Source organism: Propithecus coquereli, unplaced genomic scaffold, assembly GCF_000956105.1.
Source record: "Propithecus coquereli isolate 6110/MARCELLA unplaced genomic scaffold, Pcoq_1.0 Scaffold503, whole genome shotgun sequence".
NCBI lineage: Eukaryota > Metazoa > Chordata > Mammalia > Primates > Indriidae > Propithecus > Propithecus coquereli.
The window spans coordinates 991,073-1,018,378 of record NW_012150875.1 but is presented as its reverse complement, the minus strand read 5'-3'; the positions used below and the strand labels follow the sequence as shown (position 1 = coordinate 1,018,378).

At 39.0% G+C, this 27,306-nt stretch overlaps 1 protein-coding gene across 4 annotated transcripts; it reads right to left on the bottom strand.

The window, feature by feature from the left end:
• Positions 1–593: 593 nt before the first annotated feature.
• On the bottom strand, positions 594–27,306 carry STX16 (syntaxin 16). 4 transcript variants are annotated; one of them, XM_012656502.1, is made up of 9 exons: positions 26,427–27,306; positions 18,766–18,777; positions 11,643–11,750; positions 10,967–11,107; positions 9,628–9,793; positions 8,481–8,572; positions 7,789–7,932; positions 6,123–6,203; positions 594–3,611 (listed from the first exon to the last, which is right to left on the bottom strand). In XM_012656502.1, the coding sequence occupies exons 1-9, from the start codon at positions 26,556–26,558 to the stop codon at positions 3,507–3,509; spliced, it is 981 nt and encodes a 326-aa protein (XP_012511956.1). In that variant the 5' UTR covers positions 26,559–27,306; the 3' UTR covers positions 594–3,506. The 4 variants fall into 4 exon arrangements, with proteins under 4 accessions (XP_012511956.1, XP_012511959.1, XP_012511957.1 ...); XM_012656505.1 differs by having other exon boundaries at positions 26,478–27,306; XM_012656503.1 differs by lacking the exon at positions 18,766–18,777.

The window sequence follows — 27,306 nt, the reverse complement described above, 5'->3', positions numbered from 1 at the left end:
TCCTGTTTTTGTATGCATCACCTCTGTGGTTTAGCTAAATAAAATATATACTCCCATCACGCCTCGATGACCGTATCAGCCACCAGGTGTACATATGTGAAAGCCAAGCATCATGACAAACGGCTGGCCCAGTCTTTGAGGAGGACCCCCACACCCCCCACACACATTTGAGGGGAAACGCAGTGTTGGCTTTGTGTTCAACTGGCAAACACTATCCCTAAAGTTTTTGGTGTAATAGGACAGGAAACACTCAAAGTCATTCAGAAAGTCAAGTCTCCTGCAGCCTGTGTGTAAGAATTATTAATACTTCTCAACACAGCACCAGCAGCTTTATGTCAAGATTTTCAAATGTTTCTTGGTATGTTTTCATAAGAAAAATAATTATCTGCCTTTTAGGCAGTTTCCCTTTTTGTATATTGGATAGCAAATAGACGGGTCCCTGTGAAAGTGTCCACTAGACAGATCAACTTTCAGACAGAGACACCCTCAGGCACAAAACAAGCATTCATTGGCCCAAAAGATCACAAAATTGGTTGGGACCTCCCCTAACACAATGCATCCGAAGTTAAAATTAATACTAGGATTGCAGGATGTTCTTTAATCTGTATGATTGCTTTATTGTACAAAAAATTTCCAGTAACAGTAAATTAGTTTTAAAAATGGACAAAAAAAGTCATTTTGGATAGAAGCGCTTCACTAATTGCTTTATTTAATCATACAAGAAAAAAAGTCTTAATCTGACCAATTAGGTTGGAAGGGTTTTATTACCTTTAAGAAGCCATTAGCTAGGATAAAACACTGAAAGCACTTGTGTCAAAACAAATAAATAATGCTCTCTCAATTAGCAGAGAAAGCAGTAAATCTGTTAAATTAGAGACACACACTGCTTCACACGGCATGGCCCAGCCAGCACCACCAACTCCCAAAATGAACAAACAAGAGACAGCAGTTTTCAGTTACAAATCTCAGGAAAGATCGGGAGCTTTGGAGAACAGAGGGTAAACGTTTCTGTTTTGCCTCCCAGCTCCGCTCAAGCAGAGCCACCCCAGGACACTTTAAAGGGGGCACGTGTCCAGAAGGACCCTTCCCAGATGGGCCTCTTCCCCAGGGCGCATCCCAGGCCAGGGAGAAACTGGACTGGGCAATCATGACCTCCACAGCCCAACAGGGACCAGAAGAGCACAACACGCCCGTGGATAATGGCTGTTGGCAGGGAAAGGAGTCCACCTTGTTCAGAGGAAAACAAACCCTGAGGTACCAGGACATGATTATTTTCTCTTACCTCCTCAAATGCTACCGATCTTTCCCCAAGTACAGGCTCAAAAGAAAAATACAGTGGTTTGAGGACCCCAGCAAGTCAGTACCCAGGCTCTGGGGCCAGCTCTAGGCTGTGTCTGTTCGTTTCCTGCCCAGGGATACCAGTCATCGCAGCAGACAGCTTTAGCTGGGACTGCACTGCCTTTAGGCAGAATGAGGCAGTTCCCTCATCCCAACATGAGATCCTTAAGATAGTTTCTAATCAGATCCATCATTCTACCCAAATGGGGTGGGGGACAAAAACCGACTCTAATCACCCTATTCGATGAAAATAAATATAAATAAACGGTGATCCTTTCTTAAAGGGTCACTTCCCTTCAAGGGCAAGACTCAGCGTTTTGAAAAGCTTTAATAAGAATCCAGTATTACCCCTGTAGACTGTTTTTGAGGCAATTCCCCCAAGCTGTACAGCCCCATTCCCAAGCAGCAGGTCTAACTACCCACGGTTAAAGTCTGCTGAGACTAAAGGATGCCCACAGTGACCTCAGGATTGAAGCCCCCCGTTTCAGAGGTGACTGAGTCGTCACTGGGTTCTTATTCTCTGACCCTCTTTCCTAAGAGATGTTTGTCAGGGAGTACCACGCTGTTTCCTGAACTGACACCGTCAGGTCATTGTCATTCTACAGCCACACTGGCAGGAAGAAAACCAGCGGCTGTCTGGAGGCATCGACTTGGGAAGGGAAGGCTGGGGCGGGGGTTTGAGTGTTAAGCCCATGACCTGTTTGGACAACTTGAATCTCTGGACTTGAGTTTAGATTTCCAGAAACAACCTCAAAGTCAATTCTAGAGAAACATTTTACGTGACTGGTCCAAATAAAACGTAACACATTTAATGAGGTCATGCTCTTCTTAAACTTTTAAAGGAAGCAAAAACAATGGAAAAGCTATCAAAAATTACACAAAGACCATTCAAACTATACTGGTGTCAAAACAAGGCCAATAAAACATAAACAACTTCGGTTTTTAAAGTTACCACTTTCCACATTATTCTACGGTTCCAGCAATATATTCAAGCACCATATTGATAATAGGCAGGTAAATGACAAAAGTCCTGATCCACATTCACACAAACATGGCGTTTCCTAGTCAGGATTTCCACAACCCTCGGGAATATGGCTACTTTCTGGGCATTGCTAAGTGGCAATGGAAGAGCCAATAGATCAAGTCAATGGCAGAATATTTTACTTTGAAATGGAGTGATGTTTGGTTAATAATTTGAGATCCACTAATCCTAAATGGGGTGACCCATTTAAAATGGCCTCTGTGTAAATTCACAGTTCATTAAATGGAGTCTGGTTTGAACAGGTCATTATGTAGTTAGCATATAAGTAATGGGCTGAGTAGGATGGCTGGGGATACCCAGGGGCACACTGGCTTAATCTGGTGACTTTCATGAAACTGTCAAGCTTCCTTTAATGTGAGGTTCATTCAAATCACCAACTTTTAAATTTAGGTGGTTTTGCTTAGTAAACCCTTTTGGTTTACAGAAAATGCAGTGCAAAAATTTTAAATGAGGAATATTCCACTTAAAATTAATTTAAACTTATGAAGCTGTTTTAACTGGCCCATCTAAATGTGTTAATTAACATCAATGATGGTTTCTTATTTTTCACACTTTGTTACTCTGATCATTAACAGTGATGGAAAAGCTAAATTAAGTTAATGGGGAACGGATTATAAATTCTTAAAGGACTTCTTAGTTTGTTTTCAACTGGAAAATACACAGAGAAAGATGAAGAGGCATTTTTGCCTCTACTCATAAATTTTTGGTACCAAATTTCTTAAAAACCAGATGGTTTTAAAAAAATTTTTCCAAAAATCATTTTAACATGCTGCTCAGACATGACTGCTAAAAAAATAGCATATAGACATATAATACTGAACAGCTTCTACAGTGCCTGTAAACTTTCAATTCATTTTCTCTTCCTAAAAAAAATATATATTAAAGCTGATCATAGAACTCAACCTCTATTCTGCAACAGTACCAAAGGTCCTTAAATTCTCAACAAAGAAGGAAAAACGGAAGCCCATTCCCCTTGCTTGAGCAGGACTGTGAAGAGGGGTCCATGGAAAGGTCCTCTGCCCCGATGCCTGAGAGTCCTTCGTGGCTGCACCTCTGCAGGCAGCTGGCGGGACCTCTCACGCCCGGGACACCCATACATGCGGCACACATGAGAACCCAATGCCACTTAGCGAGACTTCACGCCGACGAGGACAACAATGAGGACAATGATGATGACAAATAATATTAAAATCACAAGCATCTTCCGATTCTTCTTTTGATACTGTTCTGCCTACAAAGAGAGAAAGGAAAAAAGGCAGTCATTTTCGCAAAAATACCAAATCAAGTCTCACTCATTTATAGTTTGAGGCTTCTGGACTTATCTGCACAGTAACTGACATCTCTGCTACAAGCTACGCAATTATAGTCCCTCCATGAATTCAAGAGAATCCAATCACCGTGAGTAGAAGAGTTCCAGGATTCTGGAGCTGCCTATTTAGCTTGGACTTAGGAATGAACTTGTTGGAAATCCACCGTTAAAACAAAGGCCGACAGAGGAGTCAAAGATTATGCTTCCAGATCAAGGGGGAACTGTGTTCCCCCTACTTCTACTCCCACAGACTGTCGTGACCCACCCTTGCAACGACAGCCACCTATTGCTGGGCACCATTCCTTGAATGAACGCAGTCTCTTTCACTACGAAATGAAACCGTCTAGAGTTACCGTATCAGTAGGTATGGAACAGATAGTCCCAAAGAGGCCCATTTTCTACCTCCCCTACATTTGGAAACAAGAACAAAACTCATCCTTTCAAATAAAAGCAGGTACATGTGCCCCATCAGTGTGATATGCAGAAAGAATACAACTGTGGCAAGTCCTCCCAGCATTAATAATGACACAACAGAGGAGCTTCCAAAGCTCAACCTGGGGACAAGGCCCCACCCAAACACTGCACCCTGGAAGCTTGGTGGGAGCACCAGGAATTCCATCACACCTGTGGTGAAAACATGCCTAAGTGCTCCCACATTGCTGGTGATGGACACAGAACACTAAGAAAGGAGGGCTGGGGAAGAGGAGAGTTGCAGGGTGTCCCTAAGCACGCCCGGGGGCAGCAAGCCCTGCCCTGCTATGGATGCTGCTATTGTAGACAGCTGAACGTCAAGACCTGGCAAGAATAACCCGTCTCTCCTGTTCTAGCTCCACGACCCCCAGCCTTCTGACTGGTAGGTTTGTTTCTTGTATGAGTCTACCTGCCCACCTGGAGGAGCCCCCCCATCAGCCAGGAGGAAACGTCAGGACAGGTAAGGCCATCTTGAGAGTCTGGTCAACGTGAGCAACTCCCAAGGCTCGGTCACCCTTAGAGGAGCCCGCTGCCAAGGAGACGGCCAGCTGTGCTACCAACAGCAGTGGGACTTGAGAGAGAAACGGCGCATGCTTACTTTTCTAATAAGTAACTCAGAACACTAGGGAGGCCAATACTAAATAATATACTTTGAAACCTCTCAAAATGATTTATAAAGTAGAATCTAAAACAAAATTTTTAGTTCCCACTAGATTTGTTCACTCCTGCAGAGAAAGCTTTTCCCTTTATCTGTGTTATATTACAAAACGTGTTTCACTAGTTTTTATTTAGGAAACTTCAAAACCAATGCATAATTCAGCAGCATATCAAAACCTGGGCATTATAGAGTGAGAAACTAAAGTTAGTTTTCATTTTAATATACAGAGCTTGGCAAACAAGTTAATCTAAATGCTTAAAAACCCTGTGCAGACACAGGGTAAGACTTCTCTTCCCCATCATGATGGAGTCTCATTCCCACTAGGCACGTGGCAACAAGCCCGCTGAAAAGACAGTTAAGGGTTTCTGGTCAGACTTGTGCAAGGTCTGACTTTTTGTAAACCTGATACTATTATTAGATGGGGCTATCTCTGCTATGGGAAGTGACTGGTTTCAGAAAAATAGCAGAGTAGAACATTAGTGAATTGGAAAAATGCTCATTATATGGCTAGAAACACCACTGGGTCTCAAAGATACAAAGAAATGGACATAATTTATTTTATTTGTGAAGCATTATTATATTCCTTTTAAAGAAAATATGTACCCAGTTAGTTACATATGAGAGCCACTCAGCAGTTTATGCATATGTTTCTCATAACTGATTACAAGATTTCTAAGATGCTTCCCAACTATTTTTTAAAAAGAAATGAACAAATATCATGAAAACATCCCTGAAATAGCCACCTTATTGGCGAAGAATAAGAGAGCGTCTACTCTCACTTCAACCAATTTCTCTTCTCTCAAGGTAATACACAGATATGGTGTGGTAATTAAAGAGAGAATTAGATTTTTATCTTCTCCAGAATGATTCTCTACTAGCAATTCATCAGAAATGTGTCACGACAAGAGACGCCTGAGTCAGCAGCAACAAGCAGACAGATTTTTCAACATATATTTTAGCAAATGCCCATTCAATTGATTTCCTAAAACAAGAAGACTCAGAAAGGATGAAATATTTTCTAAAAGGACGAAAACCCCAAGCCCTTTAGAGTTTAGTGTTACGAATGGGAGTTCTCAGAAATTCAGACCTAAGTGTGAGGTACACTTACAATCTCTAACTGCAGTAAAACGGCAACAGCCCACACAGTCAGCTTTAAATAAAATGACGTACATTTTCACACTACTGTATTGAGTTGTGTAAACAAGGATGCTGAAGACAGTTACGATAGAGGAGAACTGTCTTATGAATTCTTGATATTTGATAAAGTTCCTAAAATTCTCAACTATGGAAAGATATGTTATTACCTTGTGAAGCTGTTTCAAGCCATCTTCGGTTTTGATACAGGACTGTTCAACATTATAGTCAATCCTATCAAGGACTGTACCCTGGGTAATAAGTGACAGTTATAGACAATCAACAACCGCAACTGGGAAAACTGAACTTCAAAAACGAGATATGCAAATTATAGACATCACCATCCACGGGATTATCTGTTTTACTTAACTGTGTCATAATGGTGCACACTGAGCCTCTGGAACCCGTCCTCGAGCAGTATTAGGCACTCAATGGCAGAGTGTTGTGTTCGTTGCAATAAAGTCTAGCTCATGAGAAAGAAATACTGACAAACTGAGGTTTCTTTTTTGGATTTAGCCCCTATAGGATATGCCATATTCAGACTTACTGGGGCTTTAAAAAATATACGGTTCAGTGGAAATAGCTCTGAATGACAAAGGGCTAGCCTCTGTGCCCATTTGCTGCTTACTACTTGGATTCAAGTAAGCAGAGAATGGCAGCTAAGCTCATCCCAGTTATGATCAGACCTGCAAATTGACTATCATGTCTGTAAACGTGAACACGGGTCTCCATGGGTTACAGCAGAGAACACTAAACTCCAATCCACCATCTAAAATTAAAAATTTGGCCTCAGGAGAATTTTTTAATTGTTTAATCTCTTAGTTCAAATAGGAAGAAAGGAACACTAGGCTATAAGGAAGAACAGGGCTTTTATTGGAAACATGCTAGATTAGAAGAGATAGCAGTTCATGGGGAACCGCTGGAGTAATTAATGTAACTGGATCTTCATGGCCTGAACACTCCATTCTGCAGTTGGTTTCAAGGGATTGGGACCCAAATCCCTGCTGGCAAGATAATAAAATGCCCTAATCAGATTTTAACAGTGAACAACAATTTAATTCTCCTTGAAAGCTAGTGGTTCCAATCGCCATTACAAGATAACCTGCCAAAATTAGAAGGGAAATCTTATATATTGCCAGAACACTGCTGAACTTGGTCAGAATCAACCAGGACTCCAAAGTAGGGAGCTCACATGAATGCCCTTGGGGCATGGGCAGAGAATATTAGAACAACTTCTTATTTTTTATCTAAAAAAAGATTTATTAATATTTTTACAGGGAAAGACAATGCCTATATATGCTATACATAGTACAGTATATAACTGGTAAATACATAAACATACTGGTTGAGTACCCCTTATCTGAAATGCTTGAGACCAGAAGTGTTTCGGATTTTTCCAGATTTTGGAATATTTGCATATACATAATTAGATATTTTGGGGATGGGACCAAAGTCTAAACACGAAAGTCATTTATGTTTCCTATACACTTTATACACATAACCTGAAGGTAATTTTATCCAATATTTTTAATAATTTTGTGCATAAAACAAAGTTTTGACTACAACCTGCCACATGGGATCAGGTGTGGAATTTTCCACTTGTGTCATCATGTCAGCACTCAAAAAATTTCAGATTTTGAAACATTTTAGATTTTTAGATTAGGGACACAACCTGCATATACATTTATTTGTACACACAAAAGTGTGCACATACTCACACACACATTGGAGGAACAGTCTTAATTTTTTTTTCCTGAAAGGTGTACAGGATCAAAGAATTTGGAAAAGGACCAGATATTACAGTAAGAAAACCCATTGATGAGGAAGCTCACATACCTGTTCTACAATCATCGCTCCTAAGTCCCTAAATATTTCATTCAAGTCAGAAATGGACTGCACGATCTGGCGAATCTCTCGCTCCCTCTCTTCCACCATCAGTGTATTCTGCTCCACAAGCACTAACTGGTCATCTGTAAAACCCTAGCAAAACAACAGTGCAGAATTTGTAGGTTAGATGTTTTTCCCTCTCAGGAAAGCTATGGTATACCAGTTTAGATATAATCTGAAGAAAACAAATTCTGACAATATTTCTTTAAAGCATATAAACCATAAATTAGCACTTATTTTTTCCTAACAAGAAAGATCCAAATCCCCCAAACTAGCAGGATCTAAGGCACGTGTCCCCGCAAAGTGGGGGACACAGAGTGAAGTCCATGTCTGCAGTTCTGCAAAGACAGAGGAATAAAACCTCCGGGTATGACCCTAAGCCTCTCTGGGTTCTTCCCAGGAAAGTGGGGTACAGAGAACTTTCCTGAAGGTTCTGGAAAGCAGATAACAAGGTTTTCCTGTGGCCTTTGGAAAGGAAGAAACAGTATGGCCATTCTACCTGCTGCAAAAACTACTTGATGGATATACAAGCTAGCATCACTGGTCCATTTGCATTGCACAGAAGTTAGAGGTCTAGGAAGAGAAGGAAACAGAATGGAGCATAAATGGACAGCAGTCAACTCTGCAGCCTCTTCACATACCCGATCGTAAAGAGTATTATCGTCTCCATCATCCATTAGTGGTACTGATGTATCAAAAAAATGCTGGGATCGTTCCTCTCGATTCTTCATGCCTATCACAGATAGGAATTCACTTTACTTGAATATGTAAATCATCCTAGTTATTGTTCTACGATTAAAAAGGGGAAATCTAGAGTAAACTCAACAGTCGAAATGGAGATATTCGCAGCAGATTTAAAGAAGCCTATCTCCAATGGTGGTGGGAGGAGAGTGCAGGATTATAAACATAATAATAGAACAATATGCAAGCATTTGGGATTATTCAAGACAAAGTCACACTGTAAATGTGTACAATTCACATGATGCCAAGACAAAAATGGCATAACCATCTGAGAATCTCTAAGTGAAGCAGAAATATTTAACCTAACTGCTGTTACAAAACATTTTTTTAAAAAATCAATATTTCTCTCTAGAACCATCTCTAATAAGAATTCTAAATGGCTCTAATCAAATTTTAGAAGTAATAAAATTAAAATACAAATGTGCCTGTTGCCAGAGGGAGGGAGAACTAAGGTTTCTTTGGGGTATGGGAGGACTTTATTGATTACAGTGGCAATAGGAAAACCCAGTTTACAGGGCACTAAGAGTGAGGACACAGCTTAAATTTGGCTTTGCACCATTTTGGAAAAGGTCTCTCGAATAAATGAGGGGTGCCAGCAGCGGAAGTGTTTAAAATACTCCCAGGAAGGTTTCTCAGGTATACTCAAATACTTTTATTGTCATGCAAACATGTGGCTTTAAGTGATAAAAAACCGTTTTTTACATACTTCTTTCGGAGCAGCTCCCTCAAACCCCAACATTTAGAAAACAACAGATTTTTAAAATGTGCTAGATTGATTTCCAAATTCTTCTAGCCAGACAGGAAATAAACTTTATGTGCTTAGATGTGAACTATTTTGGAGCCTTTACCAGCCTGGGTCTGTATCTGGAGCTGTGCCTTCACTTCACATGGGGAGGAGGCTTCCACTGCTTGTACAAGGTGTGAAAGTGCTCAAAAGCCAACAGGGAAGGTACAAGGCTATGTGGAAAAACAGTAGCAAAGAAGGAGCAAAGAAAACAAAGTTTGTTTCTTACTCAAATCCCCTAACGCAGCCTGGGCAGCACTCACGTTTGAGGTAGTCCGACTGTGCGTGCCGGAAGCTGGTGGACAGCTCCTGCAGCACCTGGGCCAGGGAGGCCACCACATTCCGAAGCAGCCTCTCCTCCTGATCAGAGCAGGTCCTACGGGCCCGGCTGGGCAGGGCCTGCACAGCTCGCTGGCATCTGTGGAAGAGCTAAGAGAACAAGCCCAAGGCTCAAGGAAAGCCTGGGGGAGAAGCCCCTTGGCTAAGGCTTCCACCATTCACAAGTCAGAAGTGACAAGTGAAATGCTCTGTTCCTACAGGCTGGCTTAGAGAAAGGTGAACAGATACAAGTAATCTCAAGGCTTAATTTATATATACAGAAAAATTTAACTAGATTTCAACTCCTGGTGTGCAATGCCTGCTGTGTGCCTGGCACCGCACGTATCATCAGGCTATGCAGGTTGAGTATCCCTTATCCAAAATGCTTGGGACTGGAAGTGTTTCAGATTTCAATTTGGGGATTTTGGAATATTTGCAGAATACCTCTAGTTGAGCATCACTAATCTGAAAATCTGAAATCTGAAATGCTCCAACAAGCATTTCCTTTGATCATCATGTTGGTTGGTGCTCAAAAAAGTTTCAGATTTTGGAAGATTTTGGATTTTCAGATTAGGGATGCTCAACCTATATTATCATATGTCACTGCATTATTGCCTTCTCATTTAATCCCTATAGGCATCCTATGAGGCAGATAATATTATTATTATTATTTCCATTTTACAGATAAGAACACTAGAGTCAGAGGAAGTAAATGAGAATCATGCCATTATCACAGTGCTAAGGGCCAGGGTTCAAACATTCTAACACTTTAGGGCTTTTAACATCACACTCCTTCTCTGACAATTAGGACCCAGGAGACTTAAACAAATAAAAAATGTAAATTCTAAAGTTTAAACACCAGTTGTGTTATCTAAAAATTAGTTAAATTTAACACTTTATAAGACATTCTTCCAGGATACTCAGTTTCTTTTCACTTATGAGCACTATATTTTAGCATAAAAAATTTTAAGCACTAGTATATGACAGAAGTTATACATTTTAAAATCAAATGATTAAACTTAGTAATGCTCTGAATTCGATTTTCATTTAACATTCTACAGTAGTATCTTGAAAAATCACACCCATACCTCTAAAACAGCCCATGTACCTACGCTGAGATTTAGAGGACCTCAGGGCCTCTGGAAAACCCTGTGAAAACTTCAGGTTGGGAAGTGAACTCTAGGAAACTGATTTGCCAACTGATTTAGAAGAACACTTCACAGCTTTTAGGACTGCCAGGAGAAGGCTTTGCTGGTTTCCCCAGACTCACTTGCATATCCTCACCTGCGTGATCTCCTGGGTGGTTATTTCGATGGCGTGCTCCTCCTCACTGCTGTCGTCCAGGGTGGGTCTGTTTAAATGCTTGTCATGAAGACTGGCTAATTCTTTCATCTTCTGTTTAATCCGGCCAACATCGTACTGTATCTAAACAAATGAAGTCACCAGAACTCCACTGATGCCTGGCAGGTATCTGTCTGTCTCCCAATTAGCTACACTCAGAATATAGAGTTTGGTCTTCAGTAAACTTGGTTTGCTAATGTGTGAGCAACTTTTAATTCAAGTTATCAGAAAATCGAATACCATTCTTCCTTGCGTGGTTTTTCTTCCTATAATTCAGGTAGTTACTACTATTAAAATTAAAGCCAAAATCATTAACACACACACAACTTTTTCTTGTGATAAAATGAATAAACCTAAAGTATTTCTAGGAACACATATTTAAGCATAGCCAAATCAGTTTATATGGCAGGTAACTTTCTTTTAAAAATTTTTTTCTTATTAGTCAAGTGCAGTAGTGAGAAAGAGAGAAAGAGTGGAACAAGGATTTGATCTGGAACGAACTGTCAACACCTGACAGCAGTAACTCATTACCTTCGGACCAGCCTATATGGCAGATATCTTAATATGTTGTCATAATTACCCAAAAGATAAGACATTGTGAAACTAACATTCAACTTACTTCATCCACTCCATCTACCCATTTAGGAGGGGACCGTTTTGTCACACCAATTGCTGCTTCTGGATCTAAGCTGATGCCCGACACCAGTGCCATACGGTCATCAGCAAGCTACAAGGAAAGAAAGAGATGTGAAAAGAATTATTCGAGTTCAGTTTAGATAAGCATATTCTTCCTTCCGTTTAAATGCTGCTCCCTAAAAAGATACAGAAACGTAGGAGTAAATGCACTTGCCTGTATTATGAACTTGCTTTTGATACTGCTAGGATTTGGAATTGTTTTCCTATCTTTTTCATGCACCAGTTCTTAATTTCCTTGGACATACTTGAGAACATGAATTTGACTTGATCTGGCTATAGAAATGTAATGAAAAAGTCAACAAAAAATCCTTAAAAGAAATACCTCTTAGCACTAGCACTATGATAGAAAGGCACGAATCTAAACAATTAATGTGATCAGACACAAGTCAAAAAAAAAAATATACTAGGCTGTAAGTGGAACTAATATAAAATTAGTAGCAAGGTTTACTTACATACACTTAGCATATTTTAGAAATAGTGCTAATCCAGTTATCTCAGTCACAGGATCATTAACCATGTGCTAAAATGTGTGAAACAACTGCCTAAAATGGTTAGCAAAATATCTACCGTTCGGCAAAAGCAATCCTTAAAATCTCAATGCAATCTTACATTGCCAGTTCTTTTCTTTAGTTAAATGTCCACAGGCAACATTTTCCCTTATTTTGAAATGGTATCGATAGTTCTTGTTTATTTTAACCATATAACACACTGCCTTAGAAAGCTTTTAAGAATGGGGGGGAAACCACAGGTTTGGCATGGTTAAGCTGTTTTCTTGCCTGGAGGCAGTGAGCAGTGAACAGTGAACGGGGGCTGAAAGGCTCTTGAGCAGCTCTCTGAAGCTCAGAGTTTTTAAATGCCGGTTTCAAAAGATCCAAATGATGATCAAAATGTAATGGAAAATAGTCTATAAAAGTCCTTTATAGATAATACTTTGTAGATTTTCTAAATCACACTGTAGGACTAGGTGAAGAATTTATATTGCTTTTCTTCCCTCTTCCCTGCATTTATCTAAATTAATTTTTTCATTCATTCAGTAAATACTTATTTGCTTTTCTAACAATAAAGGAACAGGACAAAATTTAAAAATCCAAAGATGAAGGGGAAAAAATATCATATAAGGAAAAACCTAGATTAAAAGAACTCTTTAAGTAATAGGTCCTAAATCCCCAACAGAGAGTGCATAGAAAAATTCCTAAAAGCAAATTGGTGTCTTCACCATCAACCTCCCTGCACCCCTGGTGTGGTCCTGCCTCCATCTGCTTCGGGCATTCTGTGTATACCTGGGCACGTGTCCACACAAGGAATGCATTTCATGCAACAACCACACTCCAGGGACCAGGCCCATTAACTGCTCCCAGAGTATCTGTGAACCACGACTAAGTCCACTGGTGTTCGACTGCCGCGTGGACACTGGCAGGCCCAGTGTCATTTTGGTTCTTAAACAAATGGTGTGTCATCCAAACTAGTGTTATCTAGGGCTCTGAGTCCCTGAAGTAGTAATTCTCAACCACCACCAGGTTTTGTTTGGCTAATAGAAATTTTATACTTTTTTTATTATTTTAATCCTTATAAAAACTAGGCAAACCAGGAACTATTACTCCGACCTATAAATATGGTAAATGAAACTCAGAAAAGTTAAGTAGCTTGCCCAAGGTCACAGAACTATTATGTGACAGATTAAAACCTGGGTCAACTGATTCCAGAAGCCCCTTCCACCCTAGAAGTTGCCAATCCCTTTGGCAGGCCCATGAAATATAACTGTAATTTGCTAAGAAAATCAATCAGGACAACAAGCCATCAGATTAATACAACAACAAAACACAGTATTTTGATTCATTTCCCATCAACTGAACCAGGGACTACAGGATAGACTCCCACCAAGCACATAAGAGTCCGTAAAAGTCGGCCTCTCTCACTGACCATCCGTGGACACAGAGGAGATGCAGACCTCACCCTATACAGAGCAGGCACAGAAGGGGCATGCTTAGTTGATCAGAGGCATATTTGTTTATTCACCAACACTCTTGCTCCAAAGTCACAAGAGGTACTTTTTTTCGTGGGGGACAAACTGACTACGGCAGAGGGACAAACCACACGCCCAGCCCCCAGCATCCTGTCAGCTGTACAGCAGGTGCTGGACATAGAACTATTGCTGGACTGGTGCAGAACTTGAACGTAAAGCTCCAATTGTTTACACAAAGCAAAACTTAGACCTGCTAAAGTACCTCTTCATGAGTCATAGAATTTCCGCTATGCCAGTTTATTATCTAATCCTCTATTTTTATTATTATAGCGTATTTCAATAGAGTAATGATAATTTGTTTTATTTATAGTGATTGTATAGTTTTTAAACTCATGATCTTATTTTGTACTGTTTTTACTGTTTACAAATATGCATTAAACTAAAAAAGATGCACAGAGATGGCATCTCTCCAAATTTACCTGCATTGTGATTAATATCATTTTATTCAAAACAAATAAGAAAATTATAAACCATACATGAAAAGTCAACTGAAGTGGATTCAACCCTCTGAAGCAGTACTTAATTTTATATAATAGATGTGTTCCCCTAAAATTAGATATAAATCAAAGTTGGGGAGAATACACTTAAGGGTCCCGAGGAAGCTTGCCAAATAAGAGATCCCTACAAGACCAGGACAGATGCCAGCCCACCCAGCTGGTACTAGCTTTCCCACACATGGTATCAGGATTTTGCCAATAAGATAGAACAGCTGATTCTTTGGGAATGCAAACTTTAAATAGCAAATAATTTGTCCGCTTTATGATCTAGTCTATAGCTATAGCTCATCATGATAAACAAACGCTGCCCTAACAGAGAAATGTGTCATTTCTTTTATTGGTATGGATTTGTAATATGTATCATAGTATGCACTATTAAAAAAGAAGACAGTATGTTTTGGGAAGGGAAAACACAATTGAAGATAAATATCAACTATTTGAAATGAGAACAAATATGAAGAACAAAAAAATTTTAAGTGAAAAATAATCACCCTTTCAAATTCAGAAACCTCACTTCCCATTTAAAAACAGTTCTTTTCTTATTTGTTGAAAATCCAGCATATACATCAATTTTCAAGTTGCCATCCTATTTCATACGGATCTTTAAAAACTGCCAGATTCCTAATTCTCTTTACTTATCCTTGCTGAATTTTAACTCGGTCTCCCACCAAATGTGTGATATTGATTATTAAAGCTTTTTAAAAATGAACTTGTGCTTCTGAAGTAAAAAATTCTTTTCATATTTTTTAAATAAGAAAATTTTAGAAATAAAAACTGTACTTATGAGAATTAAGAATTTAAGAATTCTTATCTTTGATTTGTAGTTCTGCCCTCCAAGAACTACAGGGGTATACTACCCTAACCCAGAGTCATCAATCCAGGGAAATGCAGAAAAATTCCAATAGATGCTAAAAATAAATAGCACACCCAAATGGCGTGCTGGCCAGTCACACTCAAGTTATCTTTTGCCCTTGATCCACTTCAGACGTTGACATATGTCCCTGTAAAGAGTGCCGGACAGTATGGACAAATCCTTGATCTATGGAGGGAACACACTCTCTTATAAATCTTACTGTTCCAAATATACAGCACTCCTTTCTTTAAAAACCCTGCCTTTATGTGAAAGCTGATTTAGAGTACTGTAAGAATAAAGAAATAGGAAAGCCTCTGTAGAGACTGGAAAAGTCAGATACACCTCCTCCCCATCAAAAAAAATAAACAAAGTTTAGCCATAATGCATTGGTGATGAGAACAATACAATTCTGGACTGTCTCTGGCAATGAACATTCAAAAAGTCCAGAAGGGACCTTGAAAATAACAGCCTGGCAACTCGGCTTCCATGTGAGGCTCTGGGAGCGTGTATGATGAAGTCAGACCACAAGCGTAACTTTCTGGGCTCAGAAGGCTCACTACTTCACTAATAGACAATTAAGTTTAGGAAATCTGAGTGCTTGGAAGAGTAATAAGCCTGTGGATAAAAGAAAATCGGGGATGTCAGCACTACATTTTTTTAAACCTGTGATAATTTTAAAATAATGCTTACTTTTTATGATTATGAAATTAATAAATGTTCAAGATATTTTTTAAACTGTACAAAAAATATAGAAATAAAAAAACCTGAGAATCACACCATCCTGATATTAATGTTGTTAGTTTCACTATTTTTTCCTTTTTTCACAACTAATATATACATGCTTGGAAAAAAAAAAAAAAAAGTAGGGAACATTATGTAATTACCTGTCTTCTGTCAGTACCGTACTAAGCACCTCTACTGACTTGATCTTTTTCAGTCCCACAACAACCCTTCAGGGGCTGCCCCCTATTTTTTGAATACGGGCACTGAGACCCAGCTGGGCTGAGACTCTCTCAAGGCTACCTCACAGAGTCACCATCCCAGATGCCCACCAGATCACCCGGCCCTCCACAGGTGGCGTGGTTTGAGAGGCTGACATTTACATTTTATGATTTTTTTTAACAGTTCCTATTTTGAATTAAAAAGATCAAAAAATTGGGAGATTACTTTATCATAAGAGGGGAAGTAGATTAGAGACACAGAACAAAGGAGAGGCCAGACACTTCCCTAGGTAAAAGAATGAATGGTGGGAGGGCTTCCTCTGCAGGGGACACCTTACTTAGCATTTTCTGGGAAGAATGAAGAGTGGCATCTCTAGGGTACTCTGGTTTGAGTAGGAGAACGATAAACAAATATTGACAGACTGCAGGACACCTCTGAGTGAGCAGGGGCCATCAGATGACTTTACTCTGGGAGACCCAAGAGATGCAGTCAGGGACTTTGCGCAGGCCTCACCTACAGAGGGGTTGCCTCTCTCTGATCCACCCAGGGAGCTGAGAGACAGCTTCTACTATTCCCAGAAGACACCAAATTGAAAGTCCTCCTTCAGGTTCAGGAAAGCAAGCTTCTGGACACCATTCCCAACTATATCCCAGCTCCTCGTTCAGCACCTGGCACTTTGTAGTAATAAATGCACAATTACAATTAGCTGAATGAGGCAACAATAAGTGGATGGAATGAACGAATGAGGCAAATAAAGTATGTGCCATGTGCAATTTTGGAAGGTACACTTCATGAAGAAAATAATGGTGCTGGATGAAGGAGAAAAAGGGGCAAGGTGAAACGCACAGGGGAGGAGGTGGCCGTGGGCACCAAGAATGAAAAGCCTGGGTGGTGGGCTCAAGGATCTAACTCCCATGTCCAAAAGCTTGTGAGGAGGAAAGTGGCTCTCTGATCCCAGAACGTGAAGATCCCCTTTTCAACCCTCAGAGGCTAAGTATGAGAGAAGCAAAGGGCCTGCCAAGTTCACACAATGCATACATAGCCAGTTTCTAGAACTTGCTGCCTGAGGAGGAAGTAGGAAAGACTGGAAACCAGCTCAGACAGCAGACCCTAAGTCATTATGACCACCGATGCCCCCTCCTCGGAAAGCTATTCAAATATGCTTCTTCAACCTAAGTCATGTTATTTTCTGTTATCCCCCCACCCCATACACTTCCTTTTGGAAAAGATCATGATTTCCATATTTTCAAACTGTTCAGTAAGGAGTAACGTCTATTCTAAAAGTGCCTGCCCTCTAAGCCCCCAAGCCTTATCGTTTTTAGGGCTTGGTCAGCAATCCAACCACAGCCAATGTGCCCTAGAGATCCCTAACTTTGGGTGCTGGCAGTGAGGCTCCTGCACAGGGACAGGAAACCCCCACGGAGGCATGGCCATGGCACCCAGTTCAGTGAGCTACCAGCTAAGTGTTTGTTTTTAAATACTAATTGTTTTTTAGTGACATGCATGTGATTTAAATATGTATATACACACACACACACCCTGAGAAAAGGGTCTGCAATAGAAAGGAAGTTTCTCCTCTATCACAGATTTTTTCTTGGGAGTTATCAACTGTAAACAGTTTCTTGTGTATCTTTTCGGAAATTTTTTAAGCACACATAAGCATAAATGTGAGTTATCTTTCTTTTTTTTTAAAAAAAAAAAAAAGAGCAGAAATCCCATTATCTACACTATTTTGCATCTAGCTTCCTTCCCTTAGCAATGTGTCTGGGAGTTCATTCTACTGTAGCCCTCATAGATGGGCTTCACTCTTTAACAGTTACAGAGTACCAGAGATGCTACACAATTTATTTAACCATTTCCCAATGAAGGATATTTAGGTTGTGCCCAGTTTGTTATTATCATCTAGTTAATGTTTTTAGAATTTATAGGCAGATCTTAATCTACTAGTTAGGGTCTCACTGGTTTTGAAGACAGTGATCCTAATCCCACCTTAATGTTCATACTTCTAAATTAAAACGAACAAAAACAACGCCCTCATTATTCTATTTCAAAAGTCTACACTCAGGAGAAATATTTTCACCCCTTCATTGCTGAAATAAATAGACCCAAACATTAACAGCAGCAGTTTGATCTCATTTTTCTTCAATCCTTTTATTAGGGCTACTAAAATAAAGTACTTTGAATATATACTCTCTCCACTTTCTGGGCAAGATGCTATTAAGTAATGAAAAGACCAAAAGCACGCTGCTAAGAAGGGGTGAGTGTCAGAGCATCAGTTCATCCCAGACGGGAGAGCCCAGGAAGACTCTCCCACAGCTCCGTGGTTCCTGACCTTCAGCAGACGTCCTGGCCTTCCACGCCCCACCTGAACAGCTGCACCACTCATCTCTCAGAAACCAGGAAGCTAAGACATTATCCTAAAAACAATCTGGCTTACTTCAGGTTCAAGAAAATGTTCCACCTTTACTGCTTCCAAAGTTAGGCCACTTTCCCGAGAGTAGTAAACAATGTTCCTAACCCTTTTTTTAAATCATCAATTCACATGGTGTGGAAGCATATTAAGCAAATTTTAAGTACTAAACTGCTAAACACAATTATAAAGTAATCAAAACAAATGCTAAAATATGTATAAGCTCTGTGGCATTTTATATTTGAGCAAAGACTTTAGGAAAAGCAGGTATTTTATATACTGAAATTATCTGACATACAAAAAATATTCAAAACACAATACCTCATCCAGCTCCTGAAGAGATATGTGGTTCCCATCAGTCCCATCCAGTTTGGGAAAGCAAAAGGAAAAATGCATGAGACAGACAGACAGATAAGGCATGGTCAGTTAAGAAAACACTGAGATTTTAAGCAACTCTAAATTGACTAAAAATAAAGATCCACTAACCAAGGCATTTAAAAATATCCCTCTTCTGATTCTTCCTTTTTTAAAAAAAATAAGCTACATCAACATGTTTTTATTTTTATTTACTATGATTGTTGTTTTGGTAAATGAAATGGGAAACAAGCAGTAAATACTTGTAAAATTTAAAATACATTAGAAACATATAAAACACACTTGTTTTAGTTTCACTAAAATATACTGTTAATCTGTTTCACAAATATCAAATATCTTGTATAATACCACTTTGTAAATTTCCCTTAGGAAGATAAAATAAGAGCAAAGATAAAATGTAATTTTACCATGTCGAATAAATGTATATTTTACCATGTAAATCAGCCCTGCGAATGCAACAAAATTAAAAAATGAACAAACCACAAAAATTGTCTATGGCTGTATTCAGATAATATGTGATTGACCACATATGTAAGGTCTGTGCAAATTAAATCCCGCAGACACGGTTTTATCCCTGGTAAGAGAGCTGAGAAACCACTCTTTCCCGGAGAGACACAGGTGGTAAAATAAAAGAAAAACTCTACCATGTGCCTGGTATGTATTATTATTAGTACAGAAAGAGCACATAAAGCTATTATAAAAGCAAGCAAACAAGACAAAACAAAAGGTAAGAAGAAGAGATTTTTTAAAAGGGAGTTGGAAGGGAGAAGCACGGCACCAGAGGGTTAAGTTTCAATTTAAAACTGAAGATTCTTTTCTAGATCAACGTGGAATTCTACCTTCTGAACAGACATTTACTAATGACAGATAATCTAAGCAACTAGCAACTAGGTCTTTGTTTTTACAGTATTGATTACTGAAATAATTAGTGGTGAATTTCAATAATCAACTGTGGTGATTTTTTATGCTTAACAGTAAATTTAGAAAATAAAAAACATAACTTTCCTATTTTAAAAATTAATAGTGCAAATGAAGCTGGTCTATCAGGGCCAAAATATTACTAAGCAATGACAGCAATAAAAATGTAATCAAACAACATTTCTCCATGTAAAAATCCAATTAGATGACATTATAGAAAGCTGAAAATCCTCTTTATTCTTTCTACAGTTTGCTAAGAGCAAAAGGAACTATATTTATATATACATCCTACCATAATAGTAGTGCTACAAGGTATTAACAGAGAAGATAGTGTCAAATGGAAATCTGATCCAATTACCTTTTACATTAAAAAGAAACAAGTCCTTATTTTTTAAAAGCTTACATTTTCAGTAAGAGAACATTGAAATCTTTTATTAATAAAACACAATGTAAGGCAACCCCCCCCTAACTTCACATCTCAATCTTCCTATTCTGTAGTGGCTCCTTGGCATTTAATCTTTGAACAAGTATTACTACAAACCTTCAGTTAAAAATCTCTGCTACACATGAGCTTATCGTTTTGGATTATTAACCGAGCACACACACCCTGATCTTTTTATTTCTATAATTATTAGTCGATAAGAGGTGAAATTAGAATGATGGGATTCTAGAGCTAGAAACAACTCTTTTTCTTTTCTATACTAAGCTTCGAAATGTATAAATGCATTGCCAGAAGCCACAGAGCTAACCGGATGGGGACAGACCTAGGTGTTCAGGCCTCTTTCCACCCCACCTTCCAGCCCCTTTAATTTTATTAACAATTCAAGAAATTATTTGTGATAGGCAGCTACTATCGCACATCAGAAATTAAATTCAAGTCATCTTTTCAAAGAAACCCCCTCCTCCCATTTTGCTATTTAAAAATAGAAGGGTTTTAAAACTCTCCCTGCCACCAAACTACCAGGAAATATCGTCAAGAACTGAATTAAAACATTTAGAATTACCATCAGGAAAGACCAAAACACAGCCAAATGAAAACATGTTACTACACATCATCACCTTCTAAATCTTTATAATGTCTAAATCTAGGTTTTTAACCTGCCAATGGCATGTAATCAAACAAATATTGAAAACTCCAAGTAGCATGTAGAATTTATAGTCTAAAGAACTTTCTACATAAAACTGAAAAATAAGTGGAAACCCATCTGTGTTTACTCAGGAAGTCTGGAAAAGTTGAGCAAAACGAGTTGGAAATACAGGTCTATGCTATAGTGATATTTACTTTATTTCCGTTACTGCCAAAATAAAAGTTTGCTTCACTTTTACCCAACAAAGTACCCTTATTCTCAAGTAAGCCTCACTGCTCAAATGGAATCTTTAAAAGCAGAAAAGCAAATAGATCTAAAGAGAAATATACAATGATTTCATACTTGGATTCTAAAGACAGAGAACTAATTTTCCAACAGACTCAGCCTGGACTCAAACTGAAAACCTTCAATATGCAAGTTAAAATGGACTATATAAGGTTGTAAAGTGAGATAAAGAAAGATGCTAGCCTATTTCAAGACAAAAAAAGTTGTTTTAAACAATAGGTCTTTCCATTTCCCAGGATCTGTAGTACAAGTCCTGGAAAATGCAGCCAGCACCAGAGTGGCCCAGGAGGTGAGCACAGGCCTCTGAAGACAGGTTTGCCAGTGTTGTGAAGACACCAGCACCCCCACCCACCCACCTACCCATTACTGAGTGACCCTGGGCCAGTTTCCCAACTTCTCTAAACCCGTTTCCTTATCTGTATCATGAGAAAAATAATAGCTCCTATTAGATAGGGCACTGTGAGGATGACCTTACTCATGAAAAAGGGCTTAGCCCAGAGCCAGGCACATGATAAGCTCTCAATAAATCTCAGCTAATATTATAGTCAAGACTGAATAAGGTTTCTTATAACCATAGTTAGTTAATCTTTAATTTCTTTCTTTTTTCTAAAGCATATGTTTTATTAAAAATAATGTGCTAGTTTCAAGCTAATCTAAGACCAATTAACTCTAGCTTCCAATTATAGATTAAGCATTATTTTAAAGCAGAGTATAGATTCGGCACTAAACACTAACAAAGCAGCTCCAACCCCTATATTAGATCCATTCCAGAAGTTCAAAAGAAATCATACAAATCCACAAAAGAATTTCATCAGATCAGAACAGAACTCAACATCTACTTTCACTCATTAAGACTTTACAGATTTTTTGAATGATTTCTTTTAACTTCATAAACCCATTCAGCTTCCTAAAGCCAAGCTGCCTTTAATTGCTTGAATGAAGTGCTGTCTTAAAATCTGTACTTGGCCGACAGAATGTCAAAGTTACTTTTGCACAGTATTGGGCTACTTCTAAGGATTTTTGTCAGTAACCTTGGGCTGATAGCCATAACACTGCTGTTGATTATGGACTTCTTTTAAAATTAAAGCTAAGGTCAGGGGAAACAATGCAGTAAAACAGAACTTGAGAGAACATTGTTGGATCGATAGGGTCACTAGAAATCACCTAACTGAAACCCCTCAGTTTACAAATCAGGCAAAAGATGCCCAGAAACATTTAAAACTTGCCTAAAAACACACTCTGAGCCAGGAGCAGAATGGGAGTTAACCCTAAATTTCCAGACTTACAGTCCACTGTTCTTTCCTTTATTTCATGCTGCCCTGAGGCATAAACGTGATGGGGTACCCAAAACTGAGGCCAAAATGTAACAAAGGGAATTCATAAGAAATGCCAACAACTGCATTTTGCTGAAAGTGTAAAATCAAACCCCAGTCTGTTTTTAACAATTAGTTTTACTAATATTAACACAACCAAGAACACAAGTAAATACAATTTTGTTCAGTTCTGGGTGTTGAACTTTAGAAAGGATATAGAAAAACTAAACATCATTCATAGGAAAGAAACCTAGCTATGCAGTCTGAGCTCCGATTGCTGAGCCTAGAAAAAACTCCGGGGAAGAAGGCTGCAGGGTTATCTCTCGGCAGAAGGACGAGGCTTCCTGAATTACAGGCCCTGAGGGACAGAACCAGAACTAGGACCACAGGATGGGAGATACACAGCCCGGGATTCATCAAGGTAATGACTTTTTGGTAGTAAAAACGTGGAGAGACTAGCTGTTGGAATTTCCTATTGCTGTCACAGAATGTGGTCAAGCAAGGCAGGCATGAGGGGTTATCACAAATGGGGACGTTGGGCCAAATGACCTTTAGGTCCCTTCTGGCCCTTGGGATTTTGTGTTTGTTTGGTCACTGTATAGCCTTCTTAAATTCCTGCTTATTTGTAGAGTATCTGCCTGAATGTTGTGCAAACCTGCACGTATATACACATACACACAAACACCCCCCCCCAACAACCAGTCTCTAGTTTTTTTTCCTCAAACAAGGATGTAAAAAATTTGAGTTTAAATTTTTTGAATGATATGGCTTTAGGTGTGCTTACTTTTGAGGTATGTGAGATATACACACATATCACTTTGCAATCAATTTCTGCAAGATTTTCCTCAAATAAGGATGTGAAAATGCAGGATTATAATTTTTAAAAAATCTGCTATTTTAGCTGTGATTTATTTTTATCTGTGTGTGAGATAACAAATACATCAAGATCAACTTCTACAGCTTTTTCTTCTAATTAGAAACTGAAAATTTCAGGTTATAATTTTTAAAATTAAGTTAAACTCTTAGGTTATTTTTTCCTTTTCAATTGCCTGACTTTTAGATATATATTTACAAATTATCTCTCTTTAATTGTTTTACATTACTATAACAAATATATTTAAGTTTTTATTTAAAAATTTTCAAACACAAAGTATGTAAAATGGTATAATGTCCTCCACATATTCATCACTAGACTTACCAATTACTAACGTTTTGCCTTATTTGCTTCCTCTATTTTTTTTGGGAGGGGGGTTAAGTACCTAAGTAATATACTTCTTGATATTTAACTACTAAACATAGTCATGTCTAATAAAATTAACAAATTAACTATAATTAGTTTAAATAATTCCTTATATCACCTAATACCTAGTTCACATTCAAATTCGACAGATATAGTTTTCTTTGATTTGCTACATGGTTTTGAAATTTACAAGTCAGAAACAACAAGGCTTTAAATTTTTTATGAGCTAGATATGCAGTGAAAAGCACTGCATGAGTTATTCAATAGTTTTTAAAAATTGTGTTAGACATGGCTTTCTCCAAAATGTTTATGCTTTTCTAAATTCCAGAAAAGTTGAGAAAATTGTAACCTCTATTTAGTCATGTTAGCATCTTGCTGTATTTGATTTTGTATGTGTGTGTGCAGAAATAGTATCTGTAAAATCATTTGTAAACAAACTGAAGATTTAACAGTTTACCTCTAAACACTTCAGAAATTTATGACATGCCTTGTGTTTTTTAAAGCACACAATTAAAAAATATAAATGTGTGTTTTCTTCTTAAATTCTAACTTAGGCAAATTATTTATGTTTGATTGCAAAATCCATTTTTTAGATAGTGTGAATTGACTACAAGGATATTTTAAATGATCTGATTGCTTTAATAATCTGAGAAAGATTTTTAAATGGTCAGATTAATATAAATATGTAACATTTTCAATGGTATGACTGACATACAGAAAAATATAGAAAATATTTTTTAATGTTCTGACTTAGACATGTATTTTTAGCTGGATTTAGAAATCTATTTTCAAAAAACTGAGTTAGCTAAATGTATATGCACATTTGCTAACATATCTATTTTTCCATACTGCATACTTTAGCTATCCATATTTAATTATTTTACTTAGCTTATGTATTTTTAAAAAATTGCCTGAGTTAGTAAATCATTTTAAAAAGCGATTTGACTCAGAGATGCACTTTTGAAAGCCTTCTCAACTCTCAGACACTAGGTTCTGAAACTGTCTGACTTAATGGTTAAAAAAAAAAAAAATCTCATGTTACCCAAAGGTGTTTTGAACCTTATATGATTAAAATTTAATAAACAAACAATATATTTTTCAATTGAAACTGATAACCCTGGAAACATCAACCTTAGTTTTAGTTCTGGTTCCCCCCCCTTGATTTTAAGTAGCATGAAATCAAGTCAATAAGGAATACGCAGTTCTGATTTAACATAACTAAAGTTCCATTGAGGAATTTTATTCATCCAATTTCTACTCTCTTATTTGGTGGCTTATTTCAGGATACTCTTTTCAAAATTAGTACTAGAATTAGCCTGTTTCGGTGCTAACAGATATCTTTACACTTATGTATAATGCCATTTCTTTCAGTTTATAAATGTAAAAAAAATCTCCAAATTCTTAAGTAAATGAAAACCCAAAGACACCCCATCCCTCTTTTCTATGCTTTCCCCCTTGAGTTTACATGCTTTTATTTCTAAAACTGCTTACAGGGCTTAAAATCGCTTTCCTATGATCAATATGGCCAAAGACATTTTCCACTTGTGATTTACTAAAAGGAAAAATTGTCTTTGTAGACGCTGTCTTTGTAGACATGTCGATAATCATGACACATGGCATAATTTTTCTAAAGCATTTAGTTAAAATCATAAAGAAAAAAATTAAAAGGCAATACAGTTCCTAAGAGGTGAGGTAAGTGTGGGATTTCTAAAACTGTATATTGCAACCATAATCCCCAAGAATCTGGTTTTGGGATGACTATTCCCTCATGCTCCAGTGCTGCGTCTATTCAAACCTTGCCTGTCTACAGCAGGTAGCCTCCTGCAACAACTAGTTTCATAACTTCACTCTTCAGTTAAAGATATTACAGAGCTCATAATCACTGTCTTGTACAGGTCATCCAGACTTGCCCCCTATTTAACAGAGCAGTAAACTGAGTCTCAGAAAGGGAAAGTTAGCCTCCATTAAAAAAAACAAAAAACCAGGACCTCCCTAAAAAACTCTACTGCTAGACTAAAAGGTTCTGGTTAACAAAATAAAAAAATATATCCTATTTTGGGGGCTTAATTTTCACATACACATTATGTTTTTTAAAAAAGTTCGAATGGAGAGGAAAGCTTAATTTCCTGTCTGGGAAATGGAAAACGAAGAGCCTAGCACCTTACATTCTCACGAACACAAGCCCCCAGGAAAAACAGTGAAGCAATTATTCGTCAGGAACGCGGCCACACAGAGGGCTGCGAGACCATTAAAAGAAAACGGGCAGAAAGGAAAAAAACCAAAACAACACAACTCCTTCCTTTCGAGGGGGAGGGAGTCGTTCATTTGCAAGGATTAAAGTCTGCCATCCACCAACCCAGCCACTAGAGCCAAACTGAGGCTCTCACTATTGAGGGGGGGAGGGGGGATAAAAACAAAACGAAACAAAAAGGCTTCAGAAAGGCACAGCGCTTCCAAATCTTAGTGTTAAAACATATGTAAATTGCAGGCAGCCGGTCGTTCAGTGACGCCGGGAGGGGGGCGGGGGTGCTGCGGAAGTGAGGAGAGAGAGCCAGGCAGAGGTGGAGCGGGGACCTAATACGGTTTTTTCCCCATCCAGGTTTTTAGATGCCCCCTGACCCTAGCCAAGAGACCTTGCACTTCCGTATTAGTCTTATTATTCTTATCTTCTTTTTTTAAACAGAGAGACAGACAGAGACAGACAGACAGGCAGAGCCGCAGTGCACACGGTGCGTGTGTCGGAGAGGCCGCCGGGAGACTCACCGCAGCAATGCTACGTGAATGCAGAGGACTGGAGGTGGTGTGACTACTCACTTGCTCAGCTAACAGCTGCCGGTTTTGGATGGAATTATTCCGCAACAACAAGAAAGCGTCGGTTAAACGCCTGGTGGCCATGTCTCACCCTTTGTGACCCCCCGCTCAGGGGACCCCCACCCACTTATATTCCAGATTTATTCACTTTCTTGCTCTTGGCTTCGCCAGCCCACCCTTTCACAGAAACCTCTCCTGATAAGGCCTTAGGCTTCAAGCCAAAAAGGCAGCAGCTTTGCGCTTCGACAAAGCGCAAAGACCCCTCCCCAAATAACCACCTAGGCTTTCCAATTGTCTAATCCCCCTACCCAAGACCTGCCTTCGATCTCTAAGCACTTGAATCCCCCCAATCCTTGCTTAGCAAGCAAACGTGCCAGAGACCCCTCCCCAATCCAACCTTGGATCTACAAGCGTCTAACTCGCCAATCCGGCTCTGGACTGGGAGGCTCTGAAGCCCCCTACTCTCCTTAGTGTCTTAGAACCTCGAAGGTCTTTTTCCCTTATCCCTAACTTGGTTCTTAAGCGTCTGGGCCGTGCCCTGAGGCCTGGCTCTGACTCAAGTTTCCCCACCAGAGGCCTAACTTAGGCCCTCTTTGGACAACCTGAGCCAGGCCAGGGCCCTGAACTTTTTAGGGTGCCTGCTGCTTCCTTCTTGGGCCTTGTCTGAGCCTGCTAAGGCCCGACCTCCTGACCCCTTCCTTTCCTGGGCGGCCTGGTCCTTCACTGCCAGCAGGCTGCAGGCCTCCAGGAGGACAGCAGGGCCTGCCTCCCCGACTTTCTCACTCCTCTTCTCCGTCTCCCTCCATCCCGGGATCAGCCTGCAGTTCAGTCC